Source organism: Monopterus albus, unplaced genomic scaffold (genome assembly GCF_001952655.1).
Source record: "Monopterus albus unplaced genomic scaffold, M_albus_1.0 scaffold118.1, whole genome shotgun sequence".
NCBI classification, from domain to species: Eukaryota; Metazoa; Chordata; class Actinopteri; order Synbranchiformes; family Synbranchidae; genus Monopterus; species Monopterus albus.
In genome coordinates, this window is record NW_018127998.1 from 934161 (window position 1) to 951610 (window position 17450).

General features: G+C 40.9%; 1 protein-coding gene across 1 annotated transcript; it reads right to left on the bottom strand.

Annotated features, from left to right (window-relative positions):
- Window positions 1-606: 606 nt before the first annotated feature.
- LOC109966785 (histone-lysine N-methyltransferase PRDM9-like) lies at window positions 607-5936 on the bottom strand. Its single transcript, XM_020611932.1, has 8 exons — window positions 5788-5936; window positions 5425-5614; window positions 5203-5296; window positions 4706-4856; window positions 4319-4508; window positions 4097-4190; window positions 3597-3750; window positions 607-3423 (listed from the first exon to the last, which is right to left on the bottom strand). The coding sequence occupies exons 1-8, from the start codon at window positions 5836-5838 to the stop codon at window positions 2959-2961; spliced, it is 1389 nt and encodes a 462-aa protein (XP_020467588.1). The 5' UTR covers window positions 5839-5936; the 3' UTR covers window positions 607-2958.
- Window positions 5937-17450: the final 11514 nt, after the last annotated feature.

Here is a 17450-nt window from a genome sequence, read left to right on the forward strand (position 1 = left end):
TACATAACCCATCATATCATTTAGGAGTAGTGTGTACTGGATGTACAAGGGTCATGATCATCCTGATGTGTAGGTGGCTGTTGAGATGGCATAGCTATATTGTATGTAACGTCTATAGGGCTTTTTTGTCATTATACTTGTGTACAATGAAATATGGGGTGCCTCTCTTTATACAGCAGCAGCCATATATATACACATATACGGTTTAATAATGACTAATGCAATAAATTATTTTTATAATAATCAATTAAGTTTGCATCTGTCAAAGTGAAAATATTAATACATTCATTTTAGTCCAGGTGCTGCAGGAGGTACAAGCCAGAGAGATAATATAACTAATGCAGTAAAGATTCATCAACCATAAGGGTACCTTATTAGAACATATGGAAAGTGGCACTGTAGCTAAAAAGTACACAAATATTTATTCTGTTTATTCTAAAATAATCCATATGATATTAAAATAATGACGACATAAATTAGCTAATTCTAATGAGCTATGAGAAGAGAGTAATAATCAGCAGCAACCACATCTTGACTTCTGTATCGTGATGTAAGTCTCTGGGAGCCACAACCACACACAGCGACAAAAAGGCAGAAGGAATGAAGGCATTTTATTGTTATTATACTCTGGGCTTTTGTTTTGCAGTTCAACAAGCTGGCCATTTTAATGCAATATTATGCTGACAAGAGGTCAGCCTGAGGAAACCATTCTGACATTTTTGGGTCAGTCCTTCTGGTACCATCGTCATGACAACTCTTAACACTTTGTGACCAAAAAAATCTTAAAATTCAGACTAAAAAAAAAACCCTCCCACAAATAAAGTGTGGTACAGTAATTTTACTTCTGTATACAATGTCATGCAGAAACCGTATTTCAGATTAGAAACACTGCAGTTTATTTCAGCCATACTTTTTCCTTTATTCAACTTTAAAATGACCCGATATGGACACAGTGTAGTTTTGATGCACTATGTTTTCTGTTAGGAGTTTCCTTAACTCCAGCGCATCTATGTTAGTGAATCCATTTAGGCAGATGAAGCACAGCCAACAACATATTTAGCAAGTCCATCCATTTTAACAGGACAGCTTAAACTTGTCTTGTGAGGCCTCAATACATGATAATAGCCACAGTACTCGGTATTTTAGAAATTGTAACTGTAATAAAATTGTCATCCATTCACTGTAGTGACTAAAAATGATAAAAGTTCATTAAAAACTACACAGAACATGCCAGATGATCTGTTAACTGTGTTTAAATCTCTACCATCAGAATCTGTGAATGTTACAACCAAAAATGTGCACAGTATTGTAAGTAAACGGCAACATGAGACTTATTTCCCTTCACAGTCTTAGAGGTCAATGTCAGATACAAGAGGGAACTAGTGTCACTACTGTTTAGCAGGTTAGCTACTTGGTTAGGTTGTTGTGGGAAAAAAAAAATCTCTCACTGCTGGTTTCATCTCTAGGCAATGACATCATGCTTTCTGCCACTTCCAGATGTTAGTACACACAACCCAACTCATAATGTAATGCAATTATATCCCAGATACAGGAAACACTATATTTACAAGATATGTATATTTATATATAATAATAAAATGATGCAGTTCAAGGTTGCAGAGGTAGATAGGAAAACGGTATCCAGTGAGTATGATCATCAGACATGATGCCTGACAATGATCTTTATATCATTACTGTAACACAGTGAGTTTACTCACAGGCTCAAATGATTATTTCTCCACAAACTGTAAGTACAGAACATTGCCTGCAGCCCAAATGCCACCTGGTACAGTTTTACAGTTCAAGGCAGTTCCATCCTATATACAGAACAGTACTGTTTACCAAACAGCAGTAGAAAAACAAATGTCACCTCGACAGTGATTAAGAAGTTGCAGCATCTCAGTAATGGAACTCTCACTAAATTAAAAAAAAATAGCAGCATCATGAGTTCAGCACTTTAAAATACACCAGTGTGCTGAACCAGGTAGGGACTAACTGCTAACGAGCAGCAGCACATTCAAAGTTAACATGTTTCATAGGAACATGAAGCATTTCATGTCATACAGGTGGAATAAGCACATCATATCAATATATCCTTCCTAATGAGACCACATTAGCTTATGATTCAGTTGTAGCATCCACCAATCAGGTCATTGTGTTTGACAAACACAAGTGTTGGTGTAACAGTGACATGATACATCAGGACTGAGGCAAATAGGCTAATCTAACAATTAGGTTAATATTGCTACAAAGGGTTAATAAAGTACAGGACAGAGTCAATGCCTGCTTTTAAATGTGAAAAATCTTGCCCCTCTAGACTCAGATTAGAGGATAATCTCCAGGTCATAAGCAATTCTTTCCTTTTTGACTTGTTTATCTGGAGAAATCAGCGGCAGCTCGCACTCTTCCTCCTTCACAGTATCTTTCTTAACCTTTTCTGGTTTGCTTAAAATATACTCATAATTTCTTTTAACCTCGAGTAATGCTGAGGTGAGGTACTGAGGTGAAAAGAGCTTTAGTGAGGGTGGCAGTTCTGGATGTTGAGGAAGATGGGGCTGAATGAAGGTTGCAGGGCAGTCGGGCAGGGGTGACTCAAACTGAGAGGAGGTACCCGGGCCCCATGGGAACTTGGGTAATGGTGGAGGTGGACACGGTATAGAGGAAGGTTTTACCAACACTGGCACAGGGATTTCTTTTAACATTCCCGTGGGAAAGACCAGAGATGGGGTGTTATGCATCTTGAATAAAGGTTCAGGGCCTGGTGGTACAGGTGAAACAGTCTGTATCTGCAAAGGTATTTGAATTGTGGTGCTCTGAGCATCGTCACCAGGGCCAGCAGTCTGGCTCAGCTCAGGCTTCTTCAGCAGACTGCTTTCTGGCATCCGACCACTGCCTGCTTTTTGTGGCTCAACAGAGGATTCTTGGTCAGACACAGGCTGTGGCAGGGATGCAACATGATTATGTCGTCGACAAAACACCACACAGGCGGCACTTCCTGCCATCTTTGACATGCAGCAGTTTATGACGCTTGAGATTATGATTCGTAGAAAAAGATCGATCACAAATGTTGCAGGGAAAAGGCTTATCTTTGTGAGAACGCTGGTGCTCAGTGAAATCAGCCTCAGATGTGAAGTACTTTCCACAAATTTCACAGATGAAGGACTTTTGTTCTTCATGCAGCTGTTTGTGTTTTACAAGCAGTGACATACTGCTGAAGTTCTGATTACACAGCTCACACTGATACCCACCTGTTGCAGCAATTACAGACTTCAGGAGCACGATGGGACTTATTTTGTGTTGTTTTAGGAAGCCTGCTGATGCTTTAAATGATGGTGATGTCTTGTTTGGCCTGGGTGATGTCTGTGACTTGATTGTTTTGGCTTCAGTTTCAACCTCTGCTCCTTTAGACCGTGTTCTTCGCTCCTGGAAAACACACACATGATAATGCAAAAACAAATTCAGTACAATAGGAAAACCATTTCTTTGTACAAGGAAAGCAATAAAAAATGTGCTTAAAAGATACAGCGACTTCTTACAGAACAGTAAAATATCTCAGAAGAAAGCATAAAATAAATCCAGAAATAAGTGGCCGCTACCGTCGGCACTGATGGTTTTGATGGTGTCTGTGTTTCTTCTTCTTCTGTTTCCATCAGCACAGAGGAGTGGAGGTCCACAGGGGAATCAACTCTAGATGGAGTTGATTTTTCTTCTGTCTGCACTCTGGCTTTGCGGCGGGGCCTTCCTCTACCTCTGTAACAAAGGTTTAAAAAAATACTCCTCAGCAGAATATAAAGGTGTTAAAGTCAGCCCCACTTTTACCAGCTGCAACATTAAAGTCATATATACATCAATAGTAAGTTGTAACTCAACAATATGACGAATGCTGTTAATTTGGTACATTTTAATGTTACTACTTCTGCACTTCAACTCTAGTCAGAATTTCAATTTAATAAAACATTTATTGCAACATAGGATTGTCCGTACTGTGGTACTCAGTGGTACTTTAAAATCTGAGTACTGCTTCTACTACTGATCTTAACTCATTACCATAGCTATAGCTACCTAGCTAACAACAGAAACTTACTACATTTCTTACCGTTTCACTTCTTTCTGGGGGCCCTGACTTGGTTTTCTGCACGTAAACACAGAGGGTACAAAGTCCAGACTGTCGTGATCCATGGACGCCTGTCCTGTAAATCATAAAAACACACCAAACGTTTTAAGTCTGCTTCAGAGTAACACTTCATCTTCCAGCAGCTCCGGTAAACCAGCTAGCTACTGTAGCTGCAGCAAAATGAAAGCAGACTGCTTGTCTTACCTGATATGAAATGAGCGCCACAGATACGAGCATTTCCTTTGAGTTCCTCGGTGCTGCCGTTCACTTCTTGGATCGCTTGTATTGCTGATTCTTTAAATGACAATGTCATGTTTGGCCTGGGTGATGTCTGTGACTTGATTGTTTTGGTTTCATTTTCAACCTCTGCTCCTTTAGACCGTGTTCTTCGCTCCTGGAAAACAAACACATGATAATGCAAAAGCAAATGTAGTACAATAGGAAAACCATTTCTTTGTACAAGGAAAAACCTCTTAAGGCAATAAAAAAAAATGCAGAAAAATGTGCTCAAAAGATACAGCGACTTCTTACAGAACAGTAAAATATCTCAGAAGAAAGCATAAAATAAATCCAGAAATAAGTGGCCGCTACCGTCGGCACTGATGGTTTTGATGGTGTCTGTGTTTCTTCTTCTGTTTCCATCAACACAGAGGAGTGGAGGTCCACAGGGGAATCAACTCTAGATGGAGTTGGTTTTTCTTCTGTCTGCACTCTGGCTTTGCGGCGGGGCCTTCCTCTACCTCTGTAACAAAGGTTTAAAAAAATACTCCTCAGCAGAATATAAAGGTGTTAAAGTCAGCCCCACTTTTACCAGCTGCAACATTAAAGTCATATATACATCAATAGTAAGTTGTAACTCAACAATATGACGAATGCTGTTAATTTGGTACATTTTAATGTTACTACTTCTGCACTTCAACTCTAGTCAGAATTTCAATTTAATAAAACATTTATTGCAACATAGGATTGTCCGTACTGTGGTACTCTGTGGTACTTTAAAATCTGAGTACTGCTTCTACTACTGATCTTAACTCATTACCATAGCTATAGCTACCTAGCTAACAACAGAAACTTACTACATTTCTTACCGTTTCACTTCTTTCTGGGGGCCCTGACTTGGTTTTCTGCACGTAAACACAGAGGGTACAAAGTCCAGACTGTCGTGATCCATGGACGCCTGTCCTGTAAATCATAAAAACACACCAAACGTTTTAAGTCTGCTTCAGAGTAACACTTCATCTTCCAGCAGCTCCGGTAAACCAGCTAGCTACTGTAGCTGCAGCAAAATGAAAGCAGACTGCTTGTCTTACCTGATATGAAATGAGCGCCACAGATACGAGCATTTCCTTTGAGTTCCTCGGTGCTGCCGTTCACTTCTTGGATCGCTTGTATTGCTGATTCTTTAAATGACAATGTCATGTTTGGCCTGGGTGATGTCTGTGACTTGATTGTTTTGGTTTCATTTTCAACCTCTGCTCCTTTAGACCGTGTTCTTCGCTCCTGGAAAACAAACACATGATAATGCAAAAGCAAATGTAGTACAATAGGAAAACCATTTCTTTGTACAAGGAAAGCAATAAAAAATGTGCTTAAAAGATACAGCGACTTCTTACAGAACAGTAAAATATCTCAGAAGAAAGCATAAAATAAATCCAGAAATAAGTGGCCGCTACCGTCGGCACTGATGGTTTTGATGGTGTCTGTGTTTCTTCTTCTGTTTCCATCAACACAGAGGAGTGGAGGTCCACAGGGGAATCAACTCTAGATGGAGTTGGTTTTTCTTCTGTCTGCACTCTGGCTTTGCGGCGGGGCCTTCCTCTACCTCTGTAACAACGGTTTCAAGGACACAGGTTATGCAAAATTCACTGTCAGAAAATTTTCTGGCATTCACATGGATGAAAATGAGCATAATTTGTGAACCTTAAAAAAATATACATTTGATAAGCTGAAACCAGAGGACATTTTGCTTGAAGAATGAACTGAAACAACCATTTGTTTATCAAAATACTCAATTTTCTGACTGACTGACCAATTAACTAATAGTTTACATTCTACATAATCATTACATTTGTGTCTTGAAGTCAAATGACGTCCTCATCTAAAAAGACAAGGAGCAAGGCTACGCAGTAACACATAAATGAATAAATTATCTAACATACAACTACATGTGCATGACAGAATAATGTAAAATTTGGTCATGCTTTCTTATTGTTGGTTTAGCCAGCACACATTTTTGGCTGCTATGCCATAAACGCCTTCGGTTCGCCTGAAACGGCCGGTATCCCGACGGTATTCTGTAAAATCTGAGTTTGCTTGTTGATGAGTGGCGATTTTTACAGCCGGACACACAACAGGCCGACATTTTACTTTAAAAACAGTACAGATTTGTGGTTAGCTTCCGTGAAGGAAGTTATCGGCAACTCTACTTCTGTTGCCAAGTCGCGCGCGCATCCTCGTGAGGATGTTAGCCTAGCCTGTGAACAACTAGCACGGTTTGTTTTAAGGGTCAATTAACCATGAACAACGCCTAACGCCGGCTTATCTGTTGTTATTTACTTTAGACTCAGCATCGGTCTTGACGGACTGCTAACAAGTATTCATTCGACCGAAACAACCGGTGAGGATGGCTTAGCAGCGGCTGCAGTGGGATTCTCTTCACCGACCTCCTCCACACATTGTGCACTGAGGACCCCTGCTGGCAGGGCGCTACACCGACTTCTGTGCCATGAACGCTTTTTAATCCATCTTCATTAAAGCTAACAAGAGACGAATAGTTTGGGTCACAGACATGACTGGATTAACCTATAACCCCACTCTACATGTCAGTTTAATTAAAAAAACGAAAATTGTTCTAAAAGTGAAAGAATAAGCTTTTTTGGTCTGGTGTGTTGGACACAGGACTCTGGTACAGTGGCTCTCACTGTGTATGCACAGTGTTCCTCCATAAGGCAACGAGCAGACAAGTAAACAAGATAATACTGAGAGAACAAAAAAGAAATGGAATGTGCACTAGGGAAATAAACAATAAAGTACTTATAAATATAGAAATATATATAAACATACAGTTTAGATGGAGTTTTCTAGATAAATATATATAGCCAAAGGTATATTTACAAGGTATTGCACTGAGGGTTGTCTTTCTCTTATACAGTCATGGGTTGAGTGTTCATCAGTGATGGCCCGGGGGAAGAAGCTGTCCTTTTGTCTGGTTGTTTTGGCATACAGGATTAGCTCATCAAAAGGTTAGTTAATCAAAAAAATTAATTGCCAACAATTTCTACTGATTACTCATTCATCATTTGTCCTTTTTTTTTTTTTGCAAAATGCCCCAAAAGTTGCTGGTAGGTCAATCCATGCATGTTTTGTACTCTTCTATGGAAGTAAAGTCTATAACTTTGGGTTTTTGACCACTGGTCAGTAGAAAAAACAAGATGAATATGTAATTTGGTGGGGGGGTCTGACCATTTTCAGTATTTTCTGACATTTTATTCACTGAACAATCAACTCATTATTAAATGAAATAACTCTGTCATAATGATGAAAGTAACTGTTGAAGCCTTACTAGGCTACTTCTAATTGCTAATAGGCTACTAACCTATCCAAGGTTTTTTCTGTGTTAATTACTTAGCAAACAGAATAGTGGAAACAATTTACACCAAACCTCCAAGGTGACAAATAGAGGGCCTGCTATTATTGTACTTAAGTGGTGCACATCTCTGACAAATTTTTGACCAGACAATGGAACAAATCAGACTGGGCCCCTGGGTAGTTAATTACTTTGCTGTGTTGGTAATCCAGCCTTGGTCACAAATCTTGATAACTGTGGTTCAGGTTGAAAAATCTAACTAGAGGATCAACTTCATGAAAAACATTAGTTGTTAGTTCTCTACTGACATACAGTTCTATTCAAAGGTTTGGCCATATTAAAAGTGAGAGGTTGTTTTGTCAGGGTGATGATCCAAATATATCTCAAAAGTCACCATGACCTACTTCAAGAAACACACGCTGCTGGAGCAGCTCTCCCTGTCCTCTGACCTGAACAGTACAGAGCATATGTGGTCAGATCTCAAACATACTGTTGTGTGCATGACGGCCTAAAATATCTTGGAGGTTGAACGATCTGCAGAAAGAGAGGCTGAAAAGTCCCAAATCAAGAATAGAAAGACTCATAGCTGGTCTTTAGCTTCTGCATAGAAATATAGACAGGTGACAAAGGAAGTACCTGATGGGAGCGGCCTCTTTCAGGATGACAGTGCCCCCATCCAATGGCACAAAGGGTCACTGAGTTGTTTGATGAGAAGGAAAATGATGTGAATCATATGCTGTGGCCTTCACAGTCACCAGATCTCCACCCAGCTGAACACCTTTTGGAAGAACTGTGATCATCTCTCCAGTAGAGTTCAGAGACTTGTTCAATACCAAGATGCACTGAAGCTGTTCTAGTGGCATGTGGTGGCCCAGCACCTCACTGAGACACTTTATGTTGGTTTGTCCTTTCATTTGTCACTTGTCTCTATATTAACATGTCACAAGAGGAAATGCACATTCATAAAAATGAATGATGCTCAAGAGGGACACTTGAATAACACAGAGCTGATGTTAATACTATTAGTTACATTCTTCTCCTGCCATGACAAGTCAACATATCTGCTGTGAAAAGCCTGTGGTGATTGGAAGCTGTGTTGCAACAGCTCAGCACTTCAAGCATTTTTCACATGCTTTAAAAAGCCTGTTGGAGATGTAGGTTAAAAAGACTCAAATGCAGCTTTTTTTTAAAAGGTTAACAACTGTGCACTGTAGTTTTTAGCAAACATGACTCAAACAGGAGTACATCATGTATTTGTTAGGGACTATTTTGATCTGCAGAGTTGCAGGACGCTGTGTGTGAGATCAAAATAAAAGTCAGTGCCCATGTTCATAGTAATGAAGGAATGTGTCGCAGAGTGCAGCGGTGTTGCCTATTAACATTTTCTGAACAACAACAAAGCTCTATGCCACAGAGGAATAAACCTTATCAGGCAGTACTTGTTAGTAGAATCAAGTCACCGATAGTTTTGACATTTTCACAGGAATTGGTGATAATAAGAAATGTACAGACAACTACAGTACATACTTATCCTTTATGACAGTGGCAGTGCTGCGCCAACAGATGTCACTGTTGTTTAACGTGGGGAAATGCAGTTTAAATCCATCCATCCATTTTCTATACCGCTTATTCCTGAACAGGGTCGCCAATCCCAGCTGACACTGGGTGAGAGGCGGGGTCCACCCTGGACAGGTCACCAGTCTATCACAGGGCTTCATGTAGACAAACAACCACTCACACTCATTCCTACGGGCACTTTAGAGTCACCAATCAACCTAAGCTGCATGTCTTTGGACTGTGGGAGGAAGCTGGAGTACCTGGAGAGAGCCCACGCAGACACAGGGATACAGTTTAAATCTTACTCAGTTTTCAGAACCATTTTGTAAAAGGACTATTTGAAAAAATAATCTGGAGCTTAATGTAAAAATGTATAGGCAGGCAGCATAAACAGACAGAAATACAAACAGACAGCTGACACCTATAACGATATTTCTCAGGAACTGCACTTATTATTTATTATATTAACAATGAATTCCACACTTTACTTCAGTCTACAGTACAGTTTGTTTATCATGTGTCTCTCAGTATCTACAAAACAAATTGGCATTGCCCCAGTGTCCCTTGCCTCCCTCCTTCCCCTCTTCTCTGCCAAGGTGACTCCTCCATCTGCACTCTTTCTCTGCATTAACCATAGTACAGTTACTGGGATCTGATTTCTGAATCTCTTTGTGTGCTGCTACAGTCTGTTGTTTGTTATCCTGCAGCTACACACATCAATAAAAACTCAGTACTGCTGCTTTGGTTTGTGTGTGTGTGTGTGTGTTCATATCTGTATTACACTCTGGAGATTTGTTGTTAGGACATTTTCGCTGCTCCTCATAACTTTGAAAAGGTTTTGTAAAGTTAAGACTTGATTTGATTTTTGTATTAAGGCTAGAATTATAGGATGGAATGGATGAATGGTTAGAATTAGGCTGAGGTTAGGGTAAAGGTTTGGGTTAAGGGGCTAAGAAGTCATGTGTCATATGTCAGTGGATATCCTCATAAGTATAGCAAGTGAGTGAGACAGAGAGGTAGGTAAGTTATCAAGGCTATATCCAGGATTTACATAAGAAACATTTGATGAAAATAGCTTCTGAAACAATATATTGTTTACATATTTTTGCAACACGACAACACAATCAGTCACTTTCATTGCATTTCCTTTTTCATCTCTTTTTAAAGCTGTTAGGGGTGTGGTGTGCCTTTGTACTGGCTTCATTTCACTGCACAGCTTCTCCATTTTAATTACCCTGTTCCTCACCCAGCCTTTTCATTCTAAGCAGAGGGAATGAAGACGAGGAAGGAAAATTAAGAGGGGACTGAGGAGAGAATATAAAAATGTAATAAGGGTGGGGTCAGCTGCTGAATAAGTCGATGTGTGTCCTGTTTTGGGTGAAAGCAAAGGAGAAGAGAAAGAAGAGACACAGAGAGGCAAGCCAGTCTCTCACTGATTTTGTCCACCAGTGGCACAATATACAGTCCCTATATTAAACAGCTAAAATATAGTTGTTTTTAAACCTTTTCTGCACCCTTTTTCTTTCACCAATCAAAGATGATTCATTCTGGCTTCTGTGCTGTTAGTGATAGGCATGTTGCTACCCAGTGATGGCGCCTGTACACTGATCCGGACAACCTTTTCTGTTTACCCAGCAGCACAGCAACCCTCAGGTTCAGCCACATCACAGCCGTCTGCTGAGGGGTTGAGCCACTACCACGCAATTACGCATTCATTTCACCCACACAACCAGCCAGTAAGGCCCCCGCTCCTCATCTCCCCCCGTTTCACTCTGCTCTTCCTCCTCCCTTCACATTCCTGCAGCCCCTACCTGATACAGCTCAGATTCCTGCCTTACACCTTTAACCCCCACCTCCCTCTCTCATTTGTACCCCCCTTCACTCTTTCTACCACATCAGCAGGTTCTGAGGAATACAAAAAGGACGGAGGCAGAGATGAGGGGATTGGGGTGGGTGAGGCCAAAGGGTGAAGATAAGAGGTAGAGTAAAGTTGCAAAAACAGCATGAAATAGTGTGAAATGAGAGGGGAGGACAGAGTAGCAGGGGAGTGGGGTTCTGCATGGATACGGTGGGGGGGGTGGAGAGAAGCGCTAATGATCTATTGATTTGGTTGAGCCTGGGGCATGATGGAGCATGTTGGAGAAGCAAAGTCCCAGCTTGTCTTATAACACCTAGGAGGAATAGGTTTTCTTTATTATATGCTTATACTGAGGGGATGAGAGGAACAGTCTGTAAACATCTTCAAGCTTTTAAACAAGGCTTGTTTCTACAACAAAATACAATTCCTATTTTGACAATGTATTGTAGCGCTTGTAACTAAAAAGCAATGTGATGGGAATTTTAACTGATTAGAAAAATGATAGGTGCCAGCCTGAGCTCTGAGCTAGACCACAGTAATACCAAAGCTTTTGGCTATAAAAGTCGGCATTTAGACTGAGAAGAGGGTCACTGGGGATCACATTAGGTGAAACTGCTAAGGGGAAAGAAGGAGAGATGGAGTGGAATTAATGAGATTTTGTACATTTTCTTCTTAACATGCCTCAAGATGTGCATGTGTGTCCATGCACATGTTCCTGCAGGCAGGTACTATAGGAGAAAAATGTTGATCCTTAAATATGTCTGGGTGAATGATACATTCTTTAAGAGTCACTAAAGAGAAAGCATCAGGAAACTGGGAGCAGTATGGATTCTCACAGCCAGAGCATGTTTCATTTTTTTAAATCTGAGTTATTATATCAATTTAGGGAATTAATTTATCTCTCACTGAGCACTGAGCATGTGTTAATTCAGTACATGGCTGTTGTGGGTAGTGCCGTCCACCTTCAGGCTGAGGTAGTATGACACCACCTTCCTGCACATGAGATTAAATGTGACTTCATGTGTAATGTCTGTGTGTCTACATGTTGAGACCGGTTGGAGCGAACAGTCATCCAGGCTCAGGAGATGAAGACTCCTGTATTAACACTCTAATTAACCAGGTCAACCCTACAGTACCATAGCAATCAGCTTTCCCTTTGGATAATTCAAATCATTGCCCACTGCACTTCTTTGTTTTTTATCCATTCAAATCCCCTTGTTTCTCCACTTGTGGCATCAGTTATATCCTCTCCTCCCTCACCCAGCTTTTTCTCATGCTTACATCCCTTGCATCACTCCCACTGTTTCACACCTTCTCCCTTTGTTTATTGCTTTATTTTTATTGCAAAAATGCCCCAAGCAGATCCCAACAGGATCCTTATTAAGAAGAAAGTGGTTGAGCAGCAGATTATATGCTCTCAAATCCTTTTGCCTTGTATTTATTCCTTCTTTACAGGTTAGATGGCGTTGTACAATGCCAGCCCCTTGCGCTGCGTTGCTGTCTGCCTCACCCCTGCTCTGTTATGACATGAGCAAAGCACTGTGAGAACTGGGAATAGAGGGAACAGAGTTGTGATGAGGGAGGAGTTGAGAACAGTGATGGGTTAACATCGGGGAATAACCCCCTCCCATCGCTGCCCATGAAAAGCCATTAATTTGTATAAGAGGCCTGACATGTCCGCCTGTTGTGATAGACAGATAATTCAGTTCTTTATTCTGCTCAGCAACTCTTCAGTGTGTCTGCCTGTCTCTGTCTCGCTTCTTTTCCCTTTCAGAAAATGAATTATCTTTGTTATTTACATAATGTTGAAGCATCTCCACGATGCTTTAAGTCAAAATCTTCATTGGATGGTTTCTACATGATTTATTTAGACAAGAACATCACACACACACACACACACACACACACACAGAGAGAGAAAGAGACAAATTAAAAAAAAATCACACACCAGCAAAACTTTAAAACCCTCAGTGAATGTCTGCGACTTCCACTCTGTGATTAATTTTGCAGTTCATTCCGGTGCAGAGATGCATAATACTGGGAATCAATTTAAAGCTGGCAGAGAGAAATAAGATACTATGGTGTCATGGCTGTTTACTTTAACTTGATTAAGTATGTTAAATAAATAAATATATAGCATTATACCTATCAGTTTATCTAGAATAATGAATCAGATGGTATTTTTGGTAGATGGCATCCTGTGGTTTAAGGGACAGCAGCATGAGCATACAGTATACTGTGTCTCCATAAGTCAGTCCAAAAAGAACCGTGCACTGCAAAATGTTTTACTTTCAAGGGAGGACAAGCTTTGGTCCAATTAGGCTTTTTAAATTTTCATGTGATCTGTCACATGTGAGTTTTGTTATCCAACCAAATCCCTCTCCATAAACATTATTCACACATTTTTCAGTCAACTTTTTTTTTTTTTTTTACAAAAATCTACAAACTGCTGAATCATTCAATACACTTATGCTCATTCATCAAACACATGCAGTCGATACAATAAACTCACATCATCGCCCTCTGAATTCAGTGAGCACACTTCAGTGAATAAGAAACTTTGTGACACATCAGTCAGAATAGCAGAAGAATATAAGTGGGGCCTTTGCTGTGCCCATGTGCTTTGGAACGATGGATCCTAACCAAGCAGAAGGTGGACGACATCAGAGGGTGCTGGAGGTCAAGCGTCTGTGTGTGTGTGTGTGTGTGTGTGTGTGTGTGTAGAATTTAGCCATGAAAATGTGGTTTTCAACAGAAAATTTGGCTAATTGTTTAATGTAGGTGTGCTACGTTGTTAAGAGTTTTAAAACAATTTCTTAATTATAGCTACTGTAAAGGGGCTGTAGCAAGCTGGAAATACAAGTTAGTGCTTCTGCTGACCAAAGGTCTGACTGCACTGTTGTCTCTTCATAGATCCTGAGCCTGCACTCCCTCTCTCTGTCATTCCTTCATTTATCTGTCTGTCCACAGTCTGTCTAGGTCCCCATCTCCTGCTACCTCAGTGCTGCTTTGAGGCAGCTGCCCCCATTGTTTCCTCTGGCTTTCGCACACACTGTGACTCGTGCAGAATGTGAATGAAGCCGCTGTGAGGGGTCCTTTTCTGCTGTCATTACTATGACATGCCAATCACATCACAACTGCATACAAACACACATACTGTATATAAACTAAGATGATTCTTGCAGCACTGTGTTACTTACTGGCAGCCTTCTCCTCAGGGCAGTAAATAAATAATGAGAACACGGTTGGAATTCTGTCAGTATTTCATTGCTCTGTTGCTATCAGCCCTGTGCCTCTCTCTAAAGAAAAGGAAGGCTGCACTGGAAAGAAAGAGGCTGTGTCTTCTTCTGTTCTTTTACATTTCTGTTCCTGTTACTTTTGAATCGCCCCTCAGTTCATCCCTCTCTTCAACTCATTTACTTCTCCCTGTCCCCGTTTACTCTCCTTGAAAACTTCTCTGCTTAGCGTCTGTCAAATGGTGCTCTTGCTACCTTTTCTTCTTACTCATGTATATATAATATTTTCCAGTAACATTTTTGTGAGACAAAACATAGTTTTTGTTCTCTTGCACATTTTTATGAGGCACAACTTGCAGAATGTGACACTTTGTGGAATATTGCTGAGATATAAATGTCTTCCAGATTTTGCTGTGTATTTATGCTCATTACATGTGTTGTGTTGAGATCTGCTGAAGTAAACATATAGTTCATTGGAGAATATAAGAGCAAAACACCCCATTTTACCGGCTCTTTGTTAAGGACAGAGTGAAAGAAGTTCAAGAATCAGTAGCGTATAATGTGAGCTGACAAGAGTTAAACTGAAAACAAACCATGACATGAGCTTTAGAAGGTCCGTCTGCTTAAATGTCACGATCTCTAGTGGTGCTGAGTCTTGTTGAGCAGGCAGTTGATATTTCCACATAACAATCTGACCTTTTAAAGATCTAAAGCAGATAAACTTGGGCTGAAAGATGAACAAGTGCAAAAGATAAGACAAAGAGATGTCTGTGTGTGTATGTGTTTGTATGAGTAAGTGTTGGCATGTATGTGAAGTTCTGTATCAGTGGCTCTGCAGCATTTTGAGACATACTAAAATATGTGTAATCTTGTTGAAGCAGACACAGCCACCATGAAATCCTGTTTCATGTCGACTTACAGTAATTGTCACAAGAGGCTGGAGGATGAAAACGCGTGTGTTCGGAAGACAGCAGCAGGTAAAAACACAAAATGAGTGACTCGGCATTGTATTGTGCTTCAGCAGTTGTAATTTATGTCGATAAATGACTTTCTGATGTAGCAGAGCGAGTCTTAGCACAGGAAAATAAAAAAGAGGAAATTCATAGTTAGAAAATGATAGTATCCTCATAGAAAGGTCAACCCTGAGTGTGGTTACGTAGTGTGAACAGAAATATTTTCAGCGTTTTGGTATGAGTGGCTACACTTTCTGCCCTATGAACCGTATCAGAGGTACTTGACAGAGGCAGTGAAGTCTGTTTTCAAACTGATAATTAGGCAGGGAACCAGGGAATGTTAATCTGAGAGTGTGGAGTTGTACTGGGAGGAAAAGAGAGAAGAATTTTGCACACAAATGTCTTCCAGACTGGAAAGATCCATATCCTTATGCATCCATGCCCCCCCCCCCCGCCCATTTGATTACCGCAGAAAATCGTCCTTCCACCCATCTTCGCCTCTCCACCGCTCTCCCACACAGTCATTTGCATCTACAATCTTGGCTCTTCAGTTACTTTAAATTCAACCTGTCACACCTGTTATTCACTTGTTTTTCCTATTTTTCTGTCCCTGATTTTTGCCCCCTTCCTTCTTTGTGGCAGCACAGCCCCACATCTAAATGCACAGCCAGTCACGAGCTCCCTACCTGCTTTGGCCATTTCTACTTTAATAAAAAGGTGCAACCATCCTTTTCTTTCAATACCATCACGTAACAACTCAAGGTGACGCAGAATTGTTTAAGTAAAGCACATAAACAGACCTGTCTTCAATACCATGAGATGAATGAACCTGTGTGTCTTGACAATGCCTGATTTCCTTGATATTTCATTCACTTTTATTGAGCTTTTTTGGTTATCTCCTCCTGTCCTACTCCGGCAGCACGCCCAGGCTTTCCAGTGCTTGTTCTCTTGCCTGCAGACAGACAGAGGGAGGCAGGGGAGAGGAGAGAATCAGGAGGAGAGAGAGGGTAGTAAATCAAATGTGAGTAAAAATGATACAGGGCTAGAAAAGAGAGCAGTAGCCCAGCCCTAAAAATGGAGGAAAGAAGGGCGTGGGAGAGACAGGCAGAGAGAGATGATACACTATAGCAGCAGAAGAATTCAGCTTTAGTAGTAGTGCAGCATGCAGATCAGCATGCTCCTGCACCGCTGGGGAACAACCGCCTTTTGTGTTTCCCCCGCTGCAGTGGGGGGAGTGCATTTACCGTTGCGCCCAAGGGGAGAAGCCAAGAAGTATCCTCCAATCAGCTATTGGAGACTTTTCTCATCTTGTGAGGCTGCAGATGGTGATTTATCACTGACCTGAGACACTGGCTCTGCACTCTGCTCAGCACTGTAACCAGCCGGAATACTCACCATGGCTTTTATTTCTTTTCGTAAACACAAATACCCTCCTGTGGATATTTCAAATAGAGTGCCTAAAGGACAAAAGGAGGATTAAAATGGACTTGCTGACTGCCATGCTTAATTTTCCTCATGTTCCCTTTTGCAGACTGAAGATGGACTAACTTTTACATTCACTGGACATCGGTTTATGCTCAGTGCTGTAACAGAAGAAAACAGGCATTTTCCTGACTTATTTGCTATTTAATACAATGGAAGAATTGCAAGCAGGGGATGATCCTAGACAGTCCACTGCACTAATCATGTAGGGCTGTTACTCAGGTAGATAAAGGTTTAAATTGTTGGGCAGGGGATGGAACTGGGGCGAGAGGATGACAGCTGAAGCACAGCTGCCTGCTGAGCATGTCTGTCACCTCACTGTGGATCCATTAGTGTCTGCTCTCCAGAATCTGGCTGTCATGTTGTCTTTTCCCAAGTTATCACAAGGCAGCATAGGTGGAGAGACTGTAGTTCTTTATGTGTGAGTGTACAACTAAGTGTGTGTGCATGTGCGTGGTTTAGGTTAGAAGCCAGAGTTTGGGATTACACTGTCTCTGGAAAAGATAGAGATGTAGTGGAGCCTTGAATGAGGATTAGCGGCTCTAACACCTTGTCGCTCACGGCACACAGGGTGATGGACCTTCCAGACAAAACTGTGAAGCCTCGCTGACAGGATTAAAGAAAGGTTAAATGACGTGACGAAATCTCTAAGAAAAGATGGAGG